Source organism: Carassius auratus, chromosome 39, assembly GCF_003368295.1.
Source record: "Carassius auratus strain Wakin chromosome 39, ASM336829v1, whole genome shotgun sequence".
Classification (NCBI taxonomy): domain Eukaryota; kingdom Metazoa; phylum Chordata; class Actinopteri; order Cypriniformes; family Cyprinidae; genus Carassius; species Carassius auratus.
The window spans coordinates 2254766-2274406 of record NC_039281.1 but is presented as its reverse complement, the minus strand read 5'-3'; the positions used below and the strand labels follow the sequence as shown (position 1 = coordinate 2274406).

Below are 19641 nucleotides of genomic sequence, written 5' to 3'. Positions count from 1 at the left end.
ACTGCACATCAGTGCGAGCAATTGGCCATGAAGAAATCACAGCATTGTATTTATCTTCATGTTTTGTGTTGTAGCCTTGATGCACACCATTGCATGGGCTAAACTACAAGAGAAAGCCCCAGGCCTTGAGTGCTTTAAATAGCAGATCATACATCTCTTTGAGACCAAAGGTTTTCCACAGGCACAGAAAGTTCATTTCTGAGAGAACATATTGATCTTATTAAATTTGATATTGCTGCTTTAACTGTGACATGCAATTCAGGAAGCAAAGACCAAAGCTGTCATTATTCACATTTATAAATGCAGGGTGGAAGAGAGCCCAAGGTGGCCTTGAAGACGCTGCCATTTGCATCGTGAATGTGCAAAGGCTTCCAATGTCATCCGCATCCAGTTATTTTACTTGTACAAAAACAAGTCACATGATATTGCAAAATTGTATTTCTTATTATATTAATGTATTATAATAATTATCCGACTACATATGTCAGGATTGAAATGGGACAAATACAGAAGATTTTTTTTTTTTTTTTAATTGCATCATATTGCAAGTTTTTTTAATTCATGATAGTTTTGTGTGATGAAAAAATTATAATTAAACAAATACAATTGACTATAATTCTTCAAATGATCTATCTATCTATCTGTCTATCTATCTATCTATCTATCTATCTATAGGTTACTGTAGTTAAAATGTCATTAAAGGGGGGGGGGGTGAAATGCTATTTCATGCATACTGAGTTTTTTACACTGTAAAAGAGTTGGATTTCAAAGTTTCAAAAATTAAGTTGTACGTTTGAAGGAGTATTTTTGTTCCCAAAATACTCCTTCCGGTTTGTCACAAGTTTCGGAAAGTTTTTTTCGAGTATGGCTCTGTGTGACGTTAGATGGAGCGGAATTTCCTTATATGGGTCCTGAGGCACTTCTGCCGGAAGAGCGCACGCTCCCGTATAGCAGAGCACTGAGAGCACAACACACATTCACTGATCAGAGCGTCACGAAATGTCACAAAAGGAGTGTGTTTTTGGTTGCCAGGGCAAGACAACCCTGCACAGATTACCAAAAAAAAAAACAGCATTAAGGGACCAGTAGATGGAGTTTATTTTTACAGAGCATCAACGGAGTTGTGCAAGTGTTTTTGTTTGTTCCCTGCATTTCGAAGATGCTTGTTTTACAAACAAGGCCCAGTTTGACGACGGATTTGCGTATCGTTTATTTCTTAAGGATGATGCAATCCCAACGAAAAAGGGCCATGATGGTGTGTTGGAACCGCAGGCGGTGAGTAAAACTGCTTCAAATATCTCTGCCTCCTTGTTAGTGTGTCCCCTCCCATGCCGAGACCCGGGTTTGAGCCCCGCTCGGAGCGAGTCGTTGCTGCTGCTGCTCTCGTTCAGTTTCAGCCATAAATAAATAAATCTGGATCATAAATAAACGGCTGAATCTGACTGTAAGCCATGGTTTGTTTTGGATGATGGTTTTTCCCTCACGGTAATGTCACAGCTTCCACATGCTCTCAACGCAAAAGCCTACTGGCGCACCTGATTCTTTAGCTCCGCCCACACGTCACGCCTCCAGTCGGTCGTGTTTTTCCGGGAAAAATCGGTACAGACTATCTTCTCTTATGAATATAACAAAACTAAAGACTTTTTGGAGTTATGAAGGATGCAGTACTATTCTGTAGGTACTCAAGATTAACAGGATATTGAGTGAAAACGAGCATTTCACCCCCCCTTTAAAAATGTCATTACTTGACTAAAACAGCACTGATAAAGTTTAAAGATTCTCATTTTGTGTTCCACATAAAGAACAACATACAGGTTTGGAATGAAGAGGGTGAGTAAATAATAACATAACATATAATTTATTTTTTGGTGGCACTTTAAGTCAGAGCTACAGAAAAATGGAAATTCAGACTGGCAAGACTTTAATTAAAGCACCACCACTGATCTTAAAGCAGACTGTGGATGCTGTTGGCAATGTGCAGCTCTCACTCTAATTATACTGTAAAACAGCCTGTCCCACTCGACTGTCTCCCTCTCTTTTTTTATTAATGCATCTCCGCATCTCTGTCTTTCCCTCCATACCTCTCACCCCCTCGCTCCCTCTGACTGACAGATAGATGCTCTCCCTGTTGATCTTTAAAAGATGCCAACTGGAATTTGTCATCATCCTGGTCCTCCCTCTCCCCGACAGAAAATCATTGATTTTTGTCTCCCTCTTGGAATAATGATAAGGATTGTTGTCAGGGGAGAGGAACGGCATGCAGGTTTTGGGCTTAGAAGCTTCAGATATATTCAGTGGGGTGGAAAGGTTTGAAAATGACATGAAAACAGGTGCAATGCAATATGCCTGATTACAGCTCACCCACACATGCTGCACACATGCATTCTAATGGAAACTAATGGGTGATTAAGTGGAAAATGGCATGTGATGATGGACTATACTTATGAAATTGTCTGAAAGGGTAGATAGACCGATTTTACCTGCAAATTGGCTTTTGGAATTAAATGCCTGGTGCATTTAGGATCCTCGGCACATTTATTATGCCTGTGTTTTGGTTTTGAACTTCAAAGCAGATTTGTTTCAGACTGGCATCAGGTAGATTACAGTGGAAAATATGCTTAAAGACAGGGTGAGAGTAGCAGGGGAAAGTCCCTGCAGAGTTTCATATTAAAATCAGCATGTAAATCAAATCTATCTAGACTCTAATCGAATTAATCATCGTCTGGTCTAGACACTTAAGGAGAATGGGACCCTAAAGGGATCTGACTAGAACCCAGTGTGACAGATTTGCGAATCCTTTGCACACGTATCACTTCTTCAAATCAAGAGGCTTGTTTTCACATTTCAAAACTAACTAGAGTTGCACTTCCTCAAGAAAATATCAGTGATTCAAGAATAGCGTTGAAGGAAGAAAGCAAAGGTGAGAGAGAATAATATTAAAATTCTGTATAAACTGTCCATATCTATGGTTTTCTTATATCTTTAACATCAAAATGTTTACTTTAAATGCAAAGTGCAGGGCCTATTTTAGAGTCTTTAACTGGTTGCCTTTACTTTTATGCTACTTTCTGTTCTCCTTTTAACATTTTTTTACATTTAAAATTTTCTTGTTGTGTGACAAATAATTCATTAAACTACAAATATTCCATGTAGATCCTCGATTAAATGAGGCATTAAACTTGTGCATGCATAATATCTGTAAAACAGTTTTAGATGAAGTATAGCTTGTCACACCACAGAATATGTCAAACAGGAAAATTCCAGAATATTCCCAGGGGGGTTGACGTTTGAGGAATGTCTGTTGTTTAACAATAATTATTTATTTTTTTAGTAATTTTAGAGAGAGACAGAAATGGTTAATTGGTTCCAGTTCATCTTGCACAACGCAAATAGTCGTTTTTACAGATAGCATTAGCCAAACAGACAGTCATTTAAGACATTTAAATGCTGTGTAATTTAAATAAATCGTTGTTAACAAAACATCATGTTGTTAATGCTTTTTTTCTGAAATATTTTTACATGTCACGTTAAATCTATAATAAAAGTATAAATAGTATTACAGGACCTATAGGCCTGTTCACACCAAGGACGATAATGATTAAAGCTGATGAACGATAAAAATCGACACCCAATCAGAATCAATCCTGCTATAATGAGCTGGAAAATTTAAAGCTGAAGAGGCTTATAAAAACAGACTTATCAGCTGTCAGCTGGTGTGGAGATATTGTTCTAATATGATCATATAGTTATATATATATAGTAATTGTTCTTGCAGTGTACTGCCCGATAGTGTTCCAGCTTGAAATGCTGGATGATCCCTCAACTGTTGCTATGCGCATGCGCCGTCTGTTCACGCTCGTTAATCAGGATATCTTTCAGTTGTTAATGAAATGCTGTTGTTTTCTTCTTCTTCTTCTTCTTTTAATTGTTAAAACGTGCATGTTGTGTGTAAAATCCTCCAAGCTTGTTCTGATTTTTCCTCACTCGCCCCCAAACTTCGCTCTCTGCAGTCAACTAAAGTAGCTAGGTCCGAGCTGGTGACTCAAGGGAACTTCATTCATGGTACATTTTGGATTCAGTTGCTATACAAACTGCATCCAATGACTTTTAAGAAAATTTGAGTTAAATCAGTAGCAGTGATCGTTTTTAGGTAATTTGTTCGCTGTCGTTCGTCATGGCACACGCTGTGATTTCAGCACTGGACAGCGCCTGTGTGACTGGGAGGAGCTCGCGCTCAGGCAGAACTTCTAGAACAGACAGAACCCTATGAAACTACGAAACAGACTGTATGTGCTCATCTCGAGAGAGGGAGGGAGAGACAGAGACGTGGAATGATCGAGCGCTTGACGCATAACCCCGCCTCCTCCTCGGCTCAGAAGGTGGAAATCCTGCGCCAGTTTACCAGGGTACTAGGGTTCCTTAAACCTTTATGCATTCGTTCTCATTCAGCTCTTCAAGATATGCGATCTTCTTAACGGATTCGCCAGTACACCTGTTTAAGAAGTGCTTCTCATGCGCTAAGTATGAACTGCTGAGGGATTTTCTTGCCAGTCGAGCTCCAGCTGTATCACCGCGGGCATCAGATCATCCGTCACGTTCACGAGAGGGGCCACAGACACCGCGATGGATCCGCAAACCGCCTGCTGATGTTCAGCGTCCACGATGGATTCCTGCGTGTATACTTCAACATTCCCATATAACGGAATCATAAATGGAGGAGGAGTGTGAAAACCGCAAAATTAACAACAGCTTCCTTCCGGACCATAACTATGCAACCGAAGGTATTTGTGAAATCGAACTGAATTCGATTCTTACTTATAATAATGACGGTGGGGGTTGAGGGGTCTCTTATCATGACCCATGTATGTGAATGCATTGGGCGTTAGTGCTTGTTGAGGCATTGATGATTTTCAGACTTGGTGATCTGAAGTCTCACATTAATGCAGTGTGCATTGGATCATTGGTATTATGTGAGGTGCATTGTTCTTTAGATCACACGATTTTGAAAGACACATTCATAAAATATGCCTGTCCTGTTTTATAGGCTTAGGACTATATATAGATCTTGCATTAGTCTGAGCTCTGGTTTTAGGTGTTACTATAGGGCAGTGGCCATTGAGAGGTGACGTGTACAATGAGTCAGATATGACTGGCATAACAGAACATCACAGACACTTTTCTTTTTTGAGTGGTTATTAAAAGACAATTAAAAACACTATTGTTCAACAATATCAATATTAAAAAAAGAAAAAGCATTTAAAATAAGATAAACAATCATATATACCTTAAAAGGTAAAATATGATCAATAATAAGTCATGTTAACATATTTTTCCACTATATTAAATCATCAAAATAATTAATAACCAACATATATAACAAAATAACCAATTTCAACTTCATTTTTTATTTTTTTTTAAGAGTCAACCCAGTTTTTTTTTAAATCAGTATAATATATATATATATATATATATATATATATATATATATATATATATATATATATATATATATATTAATTACTTGTACAGACAATTTGATCAGTTCAATTTTAATACTTTCAGTACTTTAAATTTAATGTCATTAAGGTACACAAGTTTTTAAGTTGAATTACTTGATTTTAAAAAATATATCCACTTTTAAATTTTATGTTAATTTTATAGATATAATATCCATGATTCTAATCTTGCTGCTGTTAAGATTCAATCAACTCTCAGTAAAAACATTTTTGAATAAAGCAATCATCAATTATTGTTAGGTTCCCAACTAATAGTGCAAACATGTTCGATATTAGCAATGCAGTGATACAGGGAGGTTATGGTTTGGAAAGTTAGGGTGTGTACGAGAACAGCTTTATATATAATAGAGTAACACTGTAAAATCAATGAAAGCAGCAATAGAGGAAGTTCAGCTAAAAGGCGTTGACAGCGCACTGGAAGTTACGCATCCATAGAAGTTTCCATAAAAGTGTTTGTACATGCAATGAGTTGACTCTTTGCTACCACACGTTTAACATGCATGTGCAGATACCTATGATAAAGCCTGGCAACACACACTCCAGCACAGGTTTCCGGTGAACAATCTCCTTTAATTTTTGGAGAATAGAAAGAGTAGAAAAGCAAGCTTTGGGTGTGGCAGCAGTGGGCATCTTTCTTGGTGGTGATTAATGGCTGTGGAAGGTTTTGCAAAGCAGATCTAATAGTAAAGAGCAGAATAAATCTGTAGCCATTGGACTCAAATGCCCCTGGTCTCCTTGGTTTATGGCCACCCAGCATCTCAGTAAATCACACAGCAGCAGTGAAGCATTTGCTCACAAACACACACACATACACACCATAACCTGCAGAGCATTTATCGCTGGCGATTTTGTCCCTCGATGTCTCTCTGTTAAACATACTTAAAATGCACATGCAGTCTCAAAAGAATGTGGCTGACCACATTTTGCTTGCATACCGATACCCGATAGTACCCGCAATAATAAGCAGTTTAGGTAAATCATAAGCAACTTGGCATTTGTCTCATACAGTATGTATGAATTAGGTTTTAAAATGCTTTCTCAAAGTATGCATCACAGACACTATCAGGCAATGAAGATCTGTTCTCTTTGCAGTGTAGTGACTTGTGGCTTCACTCAACATTTACAGCTGTTTTCAGTGCTGTTCTCATATCTGTTGCTGCGATTTGATGAAAGAGCTATTTAATACATTCGATATTTGTTCTAATTACACAAATACACAGTTGTCGCTTAAGAGCTGCATGATTATGGGTACAAGCCAGGATATAACCAAATATTCAAGACTGGGAGGAGCTAAAGGTTCATCTTGCAATTGAAAAAGTCATACTGCATTCTGAATAAACTAAAGGATGAATCCCACATAATAACTGTTCACATGCACATGAATATTAATTCGAATTTGGACATATTCCAATTTTGTGAGTGTCATTTAAACACATTACCTATTTATTTATATGTGATTCTGGGTAATTTTAGATTCAGAGCATAGTCGAGCATATTTCTGGAGCAAGATGATGACTCTTTTCTTACTATAATTGTGCATTCTGCAAACTGTTCTTGTGCTTTACTGTTTAGAATGTGAAGTTTGCCAAGATACATGCCAAAATTGCAAGCATGCACGAGAAAACATCTCCAGTATTTTCAGAAAAGAATGTATATGTTCCGATTACATATACATATTCCAACATCTGAAGAGCATGTCAAAGTCTTTTACAGAGAAAAGGAAATTATTATACTTTAAATCTTAACTGTAAAATAATAAATAGTGTTCCTGTAGCTCAATTGGTAGGCAAGGTTGGGGGTTCGATTACCCGGGAACACATGATAGGTAAAAATTCATAGCCTGAATGCACTGTAAGTCGCTTTTGATAAAAGTGTCTGCTAAACGCATACATTTTAAAATAAGTGCATGTAAATATGGCCGTTATGATTTTTACACTCCTGGGTTCCAGTATTTCTCCTTTTAACACAGCACAGCCCTTTTTTTTTAAAACAGACAGCATTCTTTCACATTATATTTGCCACTCAAATGGACTATGGTTTTAATATGCCAAAATGATGCACAAATGTGTTTGCATTTAAGTGTTACAGTCTATGGTGCTCTAGTCTTGACTGAATGAATGCATGTCGTTCACCCCGCCCCCTCACCACATACCCATACTGCCTTGCTCATGTGATGCAGTAGATGATGATGGTATTTTCCCACTGCAGACATCCTCAGTAGCGTAATTGAGGTCCGGGGTTACTCTCGCTCTGTGTTTCTCTCCCGCAGGCTGCGGAGGCTGATAGACAGAGTTTAATAACGCAGCACTATAACCCTTGTGTGCTTCTGTCTATAGACCCACATTGAAAACAGGCATCTGAGTCTAAAGTGGTTGAAATTCTCCATTGGGATCATTTACACCAGAGACTGATGTGTGATGATTCACATTCCAAGCATGGTTTGATTTTGATTATCGAGTGCTCTCTTTTCTGAAACAACCATTGCTATCTGCCCTCTGACCCGGGAACGTGACCTACCAAAGAACCTCTTCTTTTCTCCAATTTGTCTAATTTACTAAAGTGCCACGGCCATAGTAATTGGATTTCGCAGGGGTAACATTGTAGTCCCAGTAATGGTTTGCTGGGTCCCAAACCTAATAAAGCCCTGACAGATAGGTGATAGAGGGGTGTTTCAGAAACACCCGTATTGGCATCTCCTTCCATAAGCTAAAGAGAAATATCAAATTACTCCATGAGGGTTCATAAAGAACTTTTAGGTATGGAGTTAATATTTCAGGAATGCAGTAAAAACACTGTTGATTCATATGCGTAGCTGAAATAGATATTTGTTTTTTTAATAGCTTCTTGTTTATTGCGTCTTTTCAAATTATATCCATGGGTGTCGTGTTCGCTCACACTTGGGGAACATTATCCTTTATTTAATTTGCACAGGGAATCCCCACATTGCACACCTTTCCTGCACTGAAACACAAGTTATGCAGTGACAGACTTCTTCTCTTGCGGAATAAAACCCAGTCAAATAAATGGAATTTAGTTTCCATTAGCATAACACAGATGCTTTCGGGTTGACAGCACTAATAGCTGGAGGATGGATACGACCATGCTGAGACGGAGAAAGGGATTCAGTTTTTGCCTTCATTTGTGTTGCATGGGTGTAATTGACCAGAACGCTCCCCCCTACATACTTACACATCGGTCCATTCCACCACCCACGCTACACAACACACTAATGAATGAGAAAACGCCCTGAAACACTGACAAGCTCATCAATTGCTGCAAGCTAGTAAAGTAACTGAGCTCTAAAACTCATAGGGAGAGAAAGATAAAATATTGCTTGGCAGAGAAAAAGCTTTGCAGTACTCCAAATCTGCATTGCAGGGCCTGAAGCCAGCAGAACGTAGCCTGGATAGACAGTAATGGCCTCACGGTATTGCGCAGGCAGCTTGCCCAGGCTCAGTTACATTACTGCTTATGTAGGCACTAGTGCACTAAAAGGAGGAGATTGCAGCATCAGGGTTTAAGGTTACCTTACTCTAGGCCAGTCTTATCTTAGTCTAATATAGTCTAACCTCACCACAGTCTTACCTCACTGCCAGAAGATATCACCGCATTTTAATTCAGGATTACCTCAAGTAGGGATGTTGAGGGTTCAGAAAATAGCAGATGCATTGTTCACAGCAGACACTTTGAAGTCGAACACTGTCTCGAAAAATATTAAGGAGTTGGATTTGTTACAAAAGCACTGCTTTGACAGACCTAGTGGCGATTCTTGACCGGGGTGACCTCACTAGTCAGCCCAATTAATCCACTAAAACCTCCATGTAGTCTCACCACACTACCATAGAGTTAATGGAGTCGTTGTGTCTTGAAATTGGCGGTGTGCACATTATAAATCTGCAATGCCATGTGTGGGCATCTAATCCCATTTCCTTTTCTATGTGTAATCTTTGTTTCTACGTTGTACCAAGTGTTATTTTTTTCACAAACGGTTCACAATCCCCTCTGCTGCTGCTTTCTTGTAATGTCCTTGTTTAAAATAGCTGTGCAGTTCATCAGTAGCCCAGCGGGGGTGACCCTGCCACTATAACCCCTACAATACAATTTACACCCCCATGCTCTCACATCAGGGAATAATGACATGCACCACCCCACATGGGCCTGCTGCTATTATTCAAGAGACAGAGAGAGTGACAGACAGACAGACTGCATCAGTAGTGGTTGCCAACACAAACGGCCCCAGGCTACACTTTAAGACTTTAATCATAAAGAGAAATATTTCTCCAACCCAAAGGGCTCCATTTATAATTCAGGGGGAAACAGTGAGGCACTAATGTTGCTTGCTGAGTGCAAGAGGAGGACAAACAGCGAGGGGCCAGTCGCATTAAACATTCAGCTGCTGTCAATGAAACAATGTAGTTAATGAAACATGAGGAGAAATTTAAACTCGTCAACTAAAGAATGACTTGGGCTGATGATACAGAGGGGAACTTTTTGAGCAATGTCATCGAGCAACCTTGGGCAATGTTGCCGTCAACGGGCAACCAGGTGAGACACAGGCCCCCTGACCGATCTAAAGTAGCCAGATAGAAATGTGTTACCCATCCTCAATGGATGTGTACCTTTAGCCTTAGGCTTCATATATAATACACCCTACATAAGCAACAATTATAACACATATAAACGGAAGACTCATGTTGTATTACATTAGCATGCTGCTAAGTTAACAGCACAATATTTGAATGTGCTTAATACAGTACACACAAATATAGGGTAAAAAAAATCATCTTTTCCTAGAATGTATTTAGATGTAACTTTTCTATCAATAATTTTCAGTAAAGAATGTATAAGCATAAAGCATATACACAAAAATATAGTCAACATTTCTCCTGCTTTCTCCACCATCTTGAATGACTGTGCAAAGTTTATTGCAATCCTTTGCAATTGATGCAATGCAATTTATAACTTGCCCCAAAAAGGAAGCTTATAGCCAAAATGAGGGATTCTAAAAAGCTAAATATGACTGCTTCCAATCTTTTAGATTAGGCTTGCAAAAATATATATATATATATATATATATATTTCCTTGATGAGCATAAGAGATTTAATATTTTACAGTCCCAATGTACTCCTTTTTAGAATCCATAGCAATGAGATTAACTAAATGGAAATGAGGTACTGTAAACGCACACACAGTCTGTCTCTTTTCTTATGTTCTCTGTGGTGTCCTACAGCTTCAGTTCTCCACATCTGTAGTTAAATTATGTATCTGTTAATGATGTGTGAAATTCAAACCAGTTTCCCCCGCTCGAAGTTCAGCCCCCTACATGCGGCCTTTCTGCTCTTTCTACCAGACACATGCACAACACATAATCACCCTCCCCTCCCATTCCCTGGAGGCCTGCACCACCTCTCTCTACCATTTCCACAGGGCATTTTTCCAAGAAATAAGGTTAATTAGTTTTTTTTTTGGCCTCAGTCTCTCTCTCTTTGTGCTGTGGTTGGATGCAATCAGAGCTATGACTGTGTGTATCGGGGAGTCAGTGACATTGTTGTCGATCAGCAGGTGGTCAAGCTTATTATAACCAGCTCAAATCACACCCTTGTCTGGTGAAATTGGTCCAGACCTGCCTCATTCAGCAGTGGGCCAAAGGCAAGTCTTTATTCTACTGCCTTTAAAACCACCAGACATTGACTTAAAGCAAGTCGATAGAGTCAACCATCGATACAAATCCAGGCAAGTTAACAAAACAGCAGGCGCTGTCTGCCTCATGTTGTTTTGTTTGCTGTTCTGGCTGTAAAGTATAGATTCATCGATCAATATGATTTGATGCCCATGCTGAACAATCAAAAGAAAAAGAAGGAACAACAAAAACTGCCTGTGTTTGCTCTGTGATATTAATTTAACAGTAAATATAAGCTATTATGACTGTACAGTTTATGGTTAGTTTCCACAACAGGACCTTATTGCAATCATTATACGCAGCTTTCTGGATACAGATCCATGAAAATGTAATTATCAAGATAGATCTGGGCACACTTGACACTTGTCTCTCATGCAGTCTTCAATTTGTGGGGGACGTTCAGTGTGCATGTTGTACGGAAGAAATTTAAAGGAATAATGCATCCAAAAATGAAAATTCTGTCATTGCCTTCTTAATTCTCACTGATCAATCTTGCATGGGTTTTCTCTTTACGCAAAACTAAAAATGAAAGTGAATGATAATACATAAAAAGTACATAAAAGCATCATAAATAAACTAAAACTAAACATAAGTATGAATGATAATTATTAACGATATTATTGAATTTATAGACATGCATACTTTTTATATACAATACCGTTTAAATGTTTGGGATCTGTTAAATTTTCATTGTTTTGAAAGAAGTCTTTTATGTTCATCAAAGTTGATTTATTTGATCAAAAATACAGTCAAAATAATAATAATATTGTGAAATATAATAACAATTTAAAGGAACTGTTTTCTAGTCTAATATTAATATATATATATACTAAAATTTAATTATTCCTGTGATGATGACAATACATTTTCCAGTCTCCAATATTCAGTGTCACATGATCCTGCATAAATCATTGCTGCTCAAGAAATATTATTATTATGATTGTCAATATATTATCATTTGTTCTTCTTAATACTTAATACTAAAAAGTAAAATTCAGGTTTTTAAAACATTCTAAAAAATGTATCACAATTTTTTGGAATGTTTAAAAACCTGAATTTAACTTTTTATCAATTTAATGAAACCTTGCTGAATAAAAGTATTAAAGGATTAGTTCCCCAAAAAATGAAAATTAGATTGTGTTTTACTCATCCTCGAAGCATCTGACTTTCTTCATTCAGATGAATCCAGTCAGTGTTATATTAAAAGCGCAGTGCCGATGAATAAAGGCTTGACAGATAACAGAAGTCAGAAAAAAAGTGTTTATCACGTTTGGAATATGGATCTTTTTGTCACTACAGGAGACCTGGTGTAACCTGTTTGTTGGCATAAATGTTGAGAATTAAGAGATGTGGTGGATGTTTTTCAGTAAATATTATCATAAATGTGGGTCTGTTTCTCACTAAAGTCTATTGTATGCATTATGTGTTATACTTTTATGGTGGTTTTGGAGTCTTATGTCACAAGACCCCGTTCGCTTTAATTTTATAGAAAAGAGCAACATGATCATCTTATACAAAGAAAGTCATGTGGGTGATTAAATTGAGACATTCTTTAGTAAACCCTTTAATCTGTCCCAAACAATGTTGTTGCACACTGTTTGCTTACCAAACCAATCTAGCATTCTGAATAGATATTAAACATATCTGAGAACAGATACATTAATGAAATCCTCTTTTACTGGTTGATCCTTTGAGGTGCTGCACTCAGCAAAAGGGCTCTAATCTCACAGACATGTAACTACATTACAACACAGTGCTCTATCAGGTCCTGTGATGACCGCATATCCCATACAGACATGCTTCCACACAGGATTTACACACAATCGTTTCATTTTGGCTTTAAACCAAGCACTGATTTTGTGTTTTGGAAATGATTGGATGTTCTTTAGCCCGGGACTGGCTCAGCAGACTCTGACTGACCTACTTTTCCACGACCCAGTCTCTCTCTTCTGTTTCAGACAGCTGTGCTCTTGACTGTTTGTGAGGGCTGAGGGATGAAGCTACACTTCAAAACAGATTCCACTTGTTTTTCCTCCCAATCTTTGTTGACCTGCTGTCCCCTTTTACTGCATAGTGGCATTTAACATCTTGATATGGTGCATCATCTTTATCTCATTCTCATTTAATCTTTGTGAAGGCAAAGGAAATCAATGTGTAAATCAGTATACTGTAAGCTAAGTGTGACTATTAGACTTTGTTCTAGCGATGTTGTTATTATGCTCTGAACAGTAGGATATTACTCACCGACTGTGTTCAGAATGGAATACTAGCACACTGCTCCCTCCATACTGCGTAGAGTATACTGCATACAGCTTACCTTCTGTTGAAAATAGCATGTGAGACAAGAATGTATTATATAATGCTAAACATTCTACATTGTAAAAAAAAGATTTCTGGATGTTTACAATATTTCACATTTAATTACATTCAATTTTTGATATTCATTTGTTTAATGAAATAAGTGAAATAAAAAAAGATAAAATATCCATACTGTGCACATTATACATACTGCTGAAATTATATGGGGAGTATGCTAATATAACATTTTGAACATTATATTTGTGCTATTTCCCATGATGCCTTTGTGATGGGGAAGCCATGGTCATACATGCTCAAGAGCTGCCGGGACTGCTGGGATTAGACAGGTTGGCACGGTAACCCACTTTATGGTGTGTGAGTAATGAGAGCGGCTGCAAATTACAGCATGAGAGAGATCGGTTCTTTCCCAGAAGCACTCTGGGTATATGAGACCCTGACCTTTGAACCTGCTGTTGCAGACATGGGCAACCGCAGGATTTATTGACTGCACTCTGTAATGTATTGCCCACTTTATTTTTCATAGGCGGCTAAGCATAAAGACATTCAAAATAGATGACTAGAACCTGTAGGACACTAGACCTGAATTCTGATTTCCTCTAAATCTCACAAAACAAACAATGTCCCATGCTTCAGCGCAAAAGAAAGAAATAAGAAATAATATTTTGTTTAAAAAATTGAAGGCTGCTTTTTTTCCTTTTCCTTTTTAAAATGATTTTCCTTATGAATACATCCAGACTTTTTTGGAGTTGATTCCTATTAGATTTTAAGGTGTAAAAAAATATAAATTAATAAATGTTATTAACATGAATGAATTTGATTTAAATTAAATTAACAAATTTAGTATGAATAAGCATAAAATAAAGGCTATAAAACTATTATTGGCTTCACAGGCATGAGAAAAGTTATTTATGGCATTCTTATGAAATCATTGCATTGAGAATTTGTCATGAAAATAATGTTGCAGTGCAAAAAAAAAAAACTACTGTACATACTTAAAATAAGCGTCTTCTTTTAAAAGTTAAATGTGATGTGAACATATTTTTGTGAGGTTCACCCACACCTCTACTGTTCTTCTGAGTCGCTAAAGTAAGTTAAATAGGGACATCAAATTGTGCAATACCCTTTTCCTGGATTTTTCCTTATCAAGCAGTAACACACAAGGAAATGCTGGAATACAGGGCCGTGAAATAGCTTTTATGAAATCACTCTCTCTTTCTGAGTCAACAGACCCTTATAGAACACTCTCTACTCTCGCTCTATGTTTTCTTCATCTATTTCCATTTTCTTCTCTGCTGTCCCATTTATCCTTAAAGTGTAAAATGAGGAATAACATGTCTGTAATTGAACAAACTCATTAAAACATTGTCATCGGTTTTCTCTGTCTCAGACTGCAGTGTGCTAATGTGTTTATAATGAGAGAAAGGCCTGCGTTATTGTCAAACAGAGGTTGTACAGTCAGGTGCACCTTAATCATCTCCTTATGTGACATCCAACTCTTTCCAGGAAGCTTTGCTGACAATTTTAAAAAGCCGCTCAATGTAGAAAAACAAAGAACAGAAGATGATTAGAATAAAATGAGCTGTGTGGTCATAACTGTAATGTTTTTATTCTCTTGTCTTGTCTTGTTCTGTGCACACAAAGATAAGAAATACAGCATCCAGATCAATGGGGGAATATCTGCTTAATTTTGGCAAGGAAGTAACAGATCTTTATGCCGACTGCTGGACAATGCAGTAATCATTTAGTAACATGCCTGTAAAAATAAACCTATAATACATATATTTCTAAAAATTATATTTAATTTAAAAAATACACAAAATTGAACATTATAGATATTACATTACATTGACTCTCATAGTATGGGAAAACAACAAGCACTAGAATGCACAGCAGGAAAGAGTGTGCCGTTGTGAACAAATCATACTGTTCCTCAGCTATTTGTGACCATATTTCAGGACTGTGTATTTCAGCATTCAGCAGCCATGTTCAAAAATAGACTACATTTTCTGTTTCTCCCCCACTGTGCTATTGACCGGCATCTTACGCTGTAAACCACGCATTCAGGCTGTTTAACATACACAGCAAAGTCTTTCAGTCAAACGTAGCACTGGAGTAATGGAAGGGATCTCCATGGCAACCGCTTCCTCCCGTTTTCAAATCAGCAAGCAATAAATCCATTGAGGGTGTGTGGTTTCTTAAAAAAAATTGAAGCACGCTTTCCTACTTGTTACATCTCATTCCCCTTCGTCTTTCATAAGCGGATTCCAATAGAGACACAACATCTATGAAAGCAAGTCTGTAGATTTCTACCGTAGGCAGAACAACACAGAATAATCAAGCAATGTGATCTGCTGCTTTGAGCTCATCACCCTTTAAACAAATGCATCTTTTTGAAGAAGATAAAAGAAGATTTCTTAAAGGTAGGAAACCCTCCTACAGATGTAAATAGCCTAGAATCTATAGAGGTTCAGAAACATTTGGTCGAAGCATTTGTGGTTTTTTTGATCACTATTGCTCATTTTTGTATCGTATGCCTGGAAAGGATGAAAGACTGTTTTTGATAGAAGAATTTGCTACTCTTTCTGTGCGTAGCAGCATTATAATCAATCTTTCTGGACTGATTTATTAGATGTCTCGAGCTAATCCTGTCGTATGTAAATTGTGTGGCAGAATCTGTCCTTGGCGGCAAATCCTGTGGATTTAGTGTTGAACGTGAAGGATGTTGTGTATTTCTGTGTCAGATGATAATGAATGGAAGGAAAATCATAGTCGGAGGAGGGGAGCGTCGGCTCTCTCTGGAGGGGCGGAGAATTCTGCTGCGGGAACGACAGCTCTTGCTTTCTTTATCTGCTTATGTGCACTGAATGTTTTTTCAGCCTTCTGGTTTGATCCAAGGATCCCATAAATGATTTTGAGGGATTATCTTATGCGTTTGTATGCACAAAAACGGCAATACATTCCCTAAGTCTCTTTTAATCTATTTTCTCACAAATATGGGGCACTAGAACACCTGTCTTCCGATCGGTATTGACAGCTATGAGAGCAGAAAAGCATGCGCATGCATTTAACATATGCAGATGGAGGACTAATTGCTGTTTTCCTGCAAATGGCATGTTGTTTGACAAACAAATGCATTTATGGAAGCTTTTAATTCTGCTGTGATTAATAGATTAGACAAAGCTTATTATTTATTACGTTCTGGTACTGCAGAACACAATGGCCCTGTTTGAATATTACATATCTTGTTATAAGAATACTGTGGTGCAGACATAAGAATAACTGTCTTACGAAATGTTATACATTGAAATAGTTCACTGAAAAAGCAGTTAAGGCATTTTTAATTGTAAGGTCTGAAGTCAATAGTGCCATACATTGTCCTTCTTTTTTAATGTCTTGTAACCAATTGCAACAGACCAAACGTGAACACGTGCATATTATGTGTGTTGTTCTCTGAATGTAGGCACACAGCATGCAATATCCTCCCTTATTATTTCCAGTCACTGGAGTGTGGGTTTAGTCGTATGCATAAACATATTTCACAGCTGTCTTTCTTAATTCTAATTGAGCAAGCATTCTGTGGTTAAATATTTTTTATGATGTTAAAATTGTATAACTGACCGAATTCCTGCCTTCATCTTTCCTATTACTCAACAGTCTCTTTTTTATTATGTAATAAAATTTATTTACAATATGTCAAATCAATATTTCATGTCCATTTCTTTGTTTAGTAAGTAGCTGTGTAATAAGTGGCATAATGTAAAGTGAGCCGGTCATTAACCTCCAAATAAACCTCTTCAGAGAGATACCAGATCGATAATGGCCAGCTGGCCCTACATTATCTTCTACACTTAAAAAGAGTGTTAAGTCTTATATACATAAAGTCTCTCTTGTGTTCTGTTGCAGCTGACATCATCTCTACTGTGGAGTTCAACTCTACTGGAGAGCTCTTGGCCACGGGAGACAAGGGAGGAAGAGTTGTGGTTTTCCAAAGGGAGCAAGAGGTAATATATGAAAAAAAAATTTTTTATCTGTCATATGACTTCATTCCTGTAAACAAGAGCACCATACAGCACGATTGCAGGCTTTTTACAGTGTGAGCAGAAACCACAGAGCCACACCCTGTAACACAACTTCCTGTGGCCTCAATAGACACACAATGGTAACACAGGTGGGGTATCTATAAACCTCAGGTGCACATTCTCAGACATGAAGCTTTTTTTTTCATGTGTTTGTTCGTAAAACTGTGAACAGCGAGCACAGAAGTGAAGTAAGCTACGCTACAAGCTAGTAACAATACTGAGCTACACTGAAGCAACTTAAAGGCATAGTTCAACTAAAATAAACAATTATGTCATCATTTACTCACGCTCATGTCACTCCAAACCGGCATGACTCTCTTTCTTCTGTGGAACATAAAAAAATATATTTTGAAATTAGTATGGTTAATGATGTAGCCATTTGAATCACATTTAGAAAGCTATGCCAGTGACAGATGATCAGAAAGTGTCCTGTACCAAAGACTGTAGAATACCCAAGACATGTCAGTCATATAGTTTTGAATGGGAAAAACACAATGCTCAATATGGCCGCTCAACTGCAGGAAGCCCCGTCTTCTGAACGAAAGAGCCAATCGCTAATCGGTAAAGTCAGTGTGTCACTGCGGCTGCCGTTAGAAGTCCCGGTTGCTATAGAAACATAGAAACAGTCAGCGCGCTGAGACGTGCTCTTACGACTACGCATGTGCACTGCTTAATCTAGTCTGAGAAATAAAATTTTTCTAATGCTGTTTGAGCAAAAGAAACAACATTTATGACACAGTTGTTGTCAGATTTCTTTGGTGATTTCGAAATTTAATCCTAAACTCAGTGAATAGATTTGGAGAACTGGGTGTTTCCCCATTTAAAGAGATAGGAGCTGAACTTGAATCCCTGAGAGGCGTTTCAAAGATGGTATTTAGAGTTTCAAATCAGTGAATCGTTTTTTTTTTTATCTGATCATTTGCATAAACAGTCCAAAAGGAGCCAGATTCACTTAAATAAACTGGACTTTCCAGCATACTATATATGAGAGAGAGAGCCATTTAGTAAAGCTTTGTGAGCAATACAATGCATTGGTGTTGGTCACGCTACACTGCTACTCCTTGGAAAAAATAGCTTGTTATTTGCAATTGTAACTGTAACTACTGAACTACTGTAACATTACAGATTTGAAGTAGTTATATCACTAATGCATGATTTTTCTGTTCAGTTCAGTTTATTCTTCCTCTAAAATAGATGCTATGCTGTCATTCAATAATGCCCTTTACACAACTACTTCATACACACGGGTAGATTCTTACAGCACCCTCTAGAGAGGAACTCCTCTGTTTACTTTAATTTACATTGCATGAGTGGTTTACACAATTATTGATTTTGATGGCTCCCAACGTGAAACGTCTTTATTTCCTGGCTTCCATTGATTGTGAATGCATTAATGTAATAGTCCAACTGTGACCAGGAAACCTGCAATTAGCTGTTAACAGAATCAGCAGCACATTATGGGATATTTACAGGCAGAAAGCTCTGCAGATTTCCACTGATCTCAGTGCTCATTATTTACAAGGTCTACACATTCTCTATCCCTTGCGTGTTAATTTATTATATATTTTTGACTAATTTGATTATGCATTCCATTGCCAATAAGCAATTTAGCTATTTTGCCACATATTTCCCCCCACATTTAGTAGCTATATTCAAGCATAACTCAACATGCTAGTAATGAGCTACACAGGTCTTTTCAACACAGCTTAGATGGTGACATTTCTCTCCTTTCTCCCACAGAGCAAAAACCAGCCTCACAGACGTGGGGAGTATAATGTTTACAGCACGTTTCAGAGTCATGAGCCGGAGTTTGACTACCTGAAGAGTTTAGAGATTGAGGAGAAGATCAATAAGATACGCTGGCTGCCTCAGCAGAATGCTGCCTACTTCCTGCTCTCCACCAATGGTGAGTCCATGATGGAGATCTCAATGCAGTTGCAGGGAAAGTTCACTCAAAAATGAAATTCGGTCATCATTTACTCATCTACACATTACTTCAAATGTGTACGAATGACTTTCTTCTGTGGAACACAAAAGAAGATATCT

At 37.7% G+C, this 19641-nt stretch overlaps 1 protein-coding gene across 3 annotated transcripts in view; it reads left to right on the top strand.

Moving 5' to 3' along the window:
- Nucleotides 1–19641, top strand: part of LOC113057646 (serine/threonine-protein phosphatase 2A 55 kDa regulatory subunit B beta isoform-like) — a 48988-nt gene that overhangs the window by 21891 nt on the left and 7456 nt on the right. The window contains exons 1-3 of one of the 3 annotated variants that reach the window (XM_026225089.1): nt 4255–4781; nt 17420–17517; nt 19336–19501. In XM_026225089.1, coding sequence (XP_026080874.1) covers nt 4712–4781; nt 17420–17517; nt 19336–19501 — 334 coding nt within the window. In that variant the 5' untranslated portion in view covers nt 4255–4711. Of the gene's footprint in view, nt 1–4254; nt 4782–15812; nt 15937–17419; nt 17518–19335; nt 19502–19641 lie in introns of those variants that run through there. The other 2 variants (XM_026225090.1, XM_026225088.1) reach the window with 2 other exon arrangements.